General features: G+C 47.3%; 1 protein-coding gene across 1 annotated transcript in view; it reads left to right on the top strand.

Annotated features, from left to right (window-relative positions):
- Positions 1-4868, top strand: part of GAS7 (growth arrest specific 7) — a 394162-nt gene extending 389294 nt beyond the window's left edge. Inside the window, exons 12-14 of the mRNA XM_007948030.2 lie at positions 2327-2406; positions 3972-4070; positions 4755-4868. Coding sequence (XP_007946221.1) covers positions 2327-2406; positions 3972-4070; positions 4755-4868 — 293 coding nt within the window. The remainder of the gene's footprint in view (positions 1-2326; positions 2407-3971; positions 4071-4754) is intronic.
- Positions 4869-5618: the final 750 nt, after the last annotated feature.

The following is a 5618-nucleotide window of genomic DNA, read 5'->3' as shown; positions in this document are numbered from 1 at the left end:
TCAGCCTCAAAACTCATGTCTACATGTCACCACAGTAGGACAAACCAACAGACAAGTTTGTCTTGCTGTTGGAGACCTCTCGTATCACCCCCACCTGGGTCCCTGTGGCTGACTGTACCTCTGTCTGGCTACCTGGCTTTTAATCCCCTTTCTCCTGCTCTTCTGGCCTGCTGCTTTGGGCGTCCCTGAGTTGTCCCTGGGGCTCATATAATACCTCATATTAGTATTGTGCATATTCTACCAGGTTCTGTTCTAAGCACTTTACATGTATTAACTTAATCTTCACAACTCTGTGAAGCTGTAGTCATTAACCTCATTTTACAGATGAGGAAACTGACGCATAGGTTAATTGAGTTACCAGAGGCAACACTCATAAAAAGTGTAGCCAAGATGACAACCCAGGCATTCTGACTCCAGAATCCATGTTCTTAACTGGTAGTGTCTCAAAGGGTCTAATTTCAAACACTTAGGCTACCAAAGAGAAAGACACCCCTCTTTCACCTACTCTATCTTTTAATGCTACAGAAGCTCCCAAAGCATGTTGTCAAAATTAGGTTCAACAAGTAGGGCTTTGGGAGTTTCCTATTGTATGTTTATAGAAAGATGTGTTAACCCAGTCCTCTATCAGGCACAGGCCATGGGTGGAAATGAGTTTGCAGTAAAAAGGATCCATTTTCTTTGCTCCATTTTGGTCCCTCTTAGGATCAAAACCCCAAGTCAGTGGCCTTGGATCAAGAGCAAAGTGAACAAAGCTCTTGATTTGCATTCTGTTACCCAAGGCTCAAAGCTCATGTTGTGTAGCCTTTTCCCCCACAGTGTGGCTCATACCTGGGGGACCTTGGATTATGTGACATTTCTACATGTGGACTTAACTCTTCCTTTTTCTTTCATATCAGAATACACATGAGCAAGAGTGATGTTGTTATAGAAAGAAATTTAAATCTACTCAAATGACCAATTTTGAACAGTAAATCAGGTCACTGTGGGGTCTGCCCATGAGTTTTCTCATCATGAACATAGTCCATGATGCCAGGAATCTACATTCAAACCACACTGTGTGTTAGAGCAGCGCTTCTCTCAGTGTGACGTGTAAAGTAAAACACCCTTAGCATAAAGGTCGATGGTTTGAAACCACTGAGCAGTACCTCAGAAGACAGGCTGACAATCTACTTCCAAAAGGTCACAGCCTCCGACCACCTGAGGATCTTGTTAAATGTGTTTTCTGATTTATTGGGACTGAGGTATGTCCTGAGATTCGCATTTCTCACAAGTTCTCAGGTGCTATTGATGCTGCTGGTCTAAGCTTTGTGTGTAGCATGGTGCCGGCATGCTAGTACATGCAGTAATTTTTGCAGTTACTTTATAGTTTTTATTTTAATTACAAAATGCTTTAAACACAAATACAATTATAGGAGATAATCTACTAACTATCAAGGTGTAATAGTTATGTTTGTTTCAGACCTACCTCGCTGCTGTAGAGAGAGACAATGCAATAAAATGCTATAGAAAGAGTTAATTCCCCCTCCACGCATCCTTTTTCTTTTGCCCAAGATAACTACTATGTTGAAGTTGGTGTATAGTGCACTAGTGCCTGTTTTTATAATGCCACTGCATACGAATGAGGCATAAACCATCAGACATATTATTTTGTGTTGCAGAACATCATCCTGCTGCATGCACACACACACATTTATGATTTGCAAATGTCTCTTCTTTAATTAGGACCAGGTTACTTACAACACACATTTTAGCCAATTAGAATTCTCCAATGTGAGAGAAAACTGCCATCAATAGCAAGAAAAGCTTTTCTTGGGCTTGTAATGAGGTTGGCAGTCCTAGGAGTAACCCCGACCCCCCCACACACACACACACACATACACTAAGAAACCCCCACCTTAAGTTCTTGATGTCTAGGGTCAATTGAGGGAGTTCTGGTGGCATAGTGGGTAAGGCATTTGGCTGCTAACCAGAAGTTCTGTGGTTGAAACCCACCAGCTGCTCCATGGGAAGAAGATGAGGCAATCTACTTCCATAAAGATTTACAGCCTTTGAAAGCCAATGGGGGTCACTATGAGTTGGAATCAACTCAATGGCAGAGAGTTTGGTTTTGTTTTGTTTTGGGGGCTAAATTCTGATGGACGGTCTAAAGCTGGTCTCTCATAATGCTGGATTGCCCCCTGCCTTTGCTTTATTCTACCCTCCCATGTTCTAGTGGCCTCCATGATCCAAGGGAAAGCAGAAAACATATTCATAAGGGGCAGGTGGGAGAAGGCAGCTATGGCCAGGGCCCAGGTGGAGCATGATGGAGGCTGTTGGCCTTTTTCAGGAGATGACCTAATGCGCTGTGTGGACCTCTACAACCAGGCCCAGTCCAAGTGGTTTGAAGAGATGGTAACCACCACTTTGGTAAGTGATCAGAGATATTTCAATGTGGTGACTGGTGCACAGGAAGCCTGGGTGGATGATGGAAGCACAGTTCTGATGGCATGAAGGGTGCCTATGGAGATGGCCTTTAGATCTACTCCTGTGTCAAGACCTCAAGCTCCAGGATAGTCTGTATGGATTCAGATCCCTGTTCTACCACTTTCTGCCTATGTAAACTTAGGCAGGACTTGGGTCTCACTCTGTGCTTCTGAGCTGTCTCCCAAAGGACCAGGGTCAACTGAGGATGCCCCCAACCTCAAGGTGGCTGGACAGTGGCTGTTTTAGGACACATATCCAAGTTGTAGTAAGAGTGATTGCCCCAGAAGGGTTGTGGGTCCTTGATGGGAGATCCTTGCAAGGCTTATAAATGGGTGAGGTGATGGGCTGGGGGTGAAGGGTGATTTAGGGGGAATCAGGAGGGAAGACCTTCTGACCAAGAGGTATGGGGGACAGGATCAGACCCTCCGCAGTGTCTCTTGTCATCTCCTTGTTGGCAAGTCTCACTTGTGTGACAGGTACTGTGGTGGGTACTTGGGCCATTGGGCCAGATGGGAAAAGGGGCACCATGCCTGGTGATCATCCCTTTGTCCCACTGTCACCCCCACCTAATTGTTATTACCAATCAACATGCACTGACATAACTGCCTTTGCCAGGTATCAACCCCCTCCCTGCCCCCAACCAGAGCAGATTTAAAGGCCTCCACCAAGGACAGTGACCTAGTTTGTCTCCTAGTTAATCTCCTAATTAAGCCCTTTGCTTTACCTCCCTCCCCAGTTAATCACCTGAGCAGTGACCTAGTTGTATGCAGAATAGCAGCTTGATCCTCTAAATTCCAAACACATACCATCTAGAAACCAAAGGACAAGGCCTTTTTATGCTTCCCTTTGACAGTGGCTGCACTTCCAACCCTCTCTATCTCCATGGGCCTGCTCTGTCCTCTGCCCCTCAGTACTAGAGGAACCCTAGGGTGGGGGCAAAAGAGACAGTGCTGCTTAGCGGAAGTCAAAGGACAAAGCCCAAGAGTTTGGGGCATGGAAGCTCCTATATGTGTGCCATTTCTCCACCCCATCAGGGTACAAAGGCTGGGGCTATAATGTAGAGTTATGATTGAGATCATGATAGGACAGTGTTCAAATCCCAGATCCTTCCATAAGTGCAGGTTACTTTGGGCAAATTATATTACCAGTCTAGATACTAGTCCACTTTCTTGGAAAACAAGGATAATTACAAAACCTATCAAATTATGAGTACAGTTATATATTCATGTAAAGCTCTTAATTCTAAAAGAACAGGCTTTCAGGGCATAGTAGCTGCTCTCCCTTCATCATCATCATCTTTACTCCTAGATAATCAGCAAGTCGTTTACCTTTTCTGAGCTCAGATTCTTCATATGACTGCAAAGGTTAAGTGGCATTAGGCATGTTAGACATTGGCATACCTGGGCAGGACCTGGGCAGACTTGTGTATGTGGTGGTCTAGAACCTGCGTTGTGGGAAGATCCCCAGGTTGAGAGGATATGTTTAGAGGTCTTTGGTCTTTCTGGCAGGAGCTGGAACGGCTGGAGGTGGAGAGGGTGGAAATGATCCGGCAGCACCTGTGCCAGTACACACAGCTGCGTCATGAGACTGACATGTTCAACCAAAGCGTGAGTTCCCCACTTCAAGCTGAAGCCGGCAGGGCCCCTGGGGAGACACACCCAGTGCTGTGTTGCAGCAGCTAAATCGCCAGCACTGGAAGTGAAAAGTGGGCATGAGGCTGGGGCCTGGGCCACCTCTTGGGATGGACTTGTCAAGATTGTCCTGGAAGTCCACATGAATCCATTCCAAGTGCATAGAACAGATGTACACGTGGGCTGCTACCCTGGGGGAAAGGAAGCTTATTATAGTTAAAATAGCTAAACTCTCCCAATGAGTTTGTAAAAACAAACAAATGAACAGCTTTCTGCAGGTAGTCAGATATCTAAAACTAAAGCTCCATTTGTCCTCTTCTCTGGTGGCAAATGTGGGCACAAATGGCTCTCCATCTCTAGAGAGATCCTAGACCATGAACCACCCTGCCCTTTCACATCATGTATGAGGCCCTGAGCACTGGAAGGTAAAGAATCTTCCTCAGATGGTACGCAGCAACTGAGGGGCAGAGGTTGGATGGGCAGTCCCTTCTCTTTCCCTCTGTTTGTTCTTTCCCTCAAATGGGCCACTCCCATGGGCCCCAGAACCTTCTAGAGAGGCTGCTCTGATAGGCACAAAGGCAAAAGCAGACAAGCTCAAGAGAAACATACCCAGTCTGGCTGCCACCTCTGACAGTATCCTCTCTTCTGCGTCCCTTGCAGACAGTCGAGCCCGTGGACCAACTGCTTCGAAAAGTGGACCCAGCCAAAGACAGGGAGCTTTGGGTCAGAGAGCACAAAACCGGCAACATCCGCCCTGTGGACATGGAGATATAGATGGGCATGTGTGGCCCTGGGGGCCCTGCTGAGGCGAGTGCTGGGGGTCCTGCAGAGAGCAGATGGCAGCTCCCCCAACAGGGCCTGCTGCTGACAGGGCTGCCTTCACTTCCACTGTCCTGGTCCCCACTGAGAAGGGAGAATGTGGACTGCAGCTGGTTATTCCAGAAGGGCAACCTGGATGGCCCCACTATGAGCTCCCTGATATTCCCAGGCCAAGAAGACAGACCCACAGCCCTGCCCTTGTCTCCAAGGCTGAAGCCCCCCAACTCCCGTGCTGTGCTTGCTGCTCTGAGAAGAAACTGAGACTGGAACTTTGTTGTCTCTGCTGAGCTTGATGGGTGTGGCCTCCCCACCCTGAGGGGTCACCTGAGGCAGCTTTATCCCATGTTTGTGCCCCTGGAAGCCCCATCTTCCATCATCTCTAGAGCTTTGGAGCATCAGGGATGAAGGCCTCTGCCTCTAAGCCAAGTGTCAGGATCAAGTCTTGCCTGGAAGGCACCACTCAGCTGAACAGCCTATACCAGCATTCTTTGCAACCCTCCCTCTTTCATAGTTCTTTTCCATCTGGGAGCAACCCACATTCTGGCTTTTCTCTGCCACTTTCACCATCAGGGATCTTGGGAAGAATGTCTGGCTCCTGTCCTCACAGACTGACCCTGGCAAGTTCAAGATGGACCTACCTCATTCAGAAAATCAGCCCCATTTAATTGTTTTCCTATTAGACCAGGCATCCTATATAAAGTCTCT

Source organism: Orycteropus afer, unplaced genomic scaffold, assembly GCF_000298275.1.
Source record: "Orycteropus afer afer isolate SDZICR_OR568_19922 unplaced genomic scaffold, OryAfe1.0 scaffold00199, whole genome shotgun sequence".
Classification (NCBI taxonomy): domain Eukaryota; kingdom Metazoa; phylum Chordata; class Mammalia; order Tubulidentata; family Orycteropodidae; genus Orycteropus; species Orycteropus afer.
This window is presented reverse-complemented; position numbering and strand designations above follow the sequence as displayed.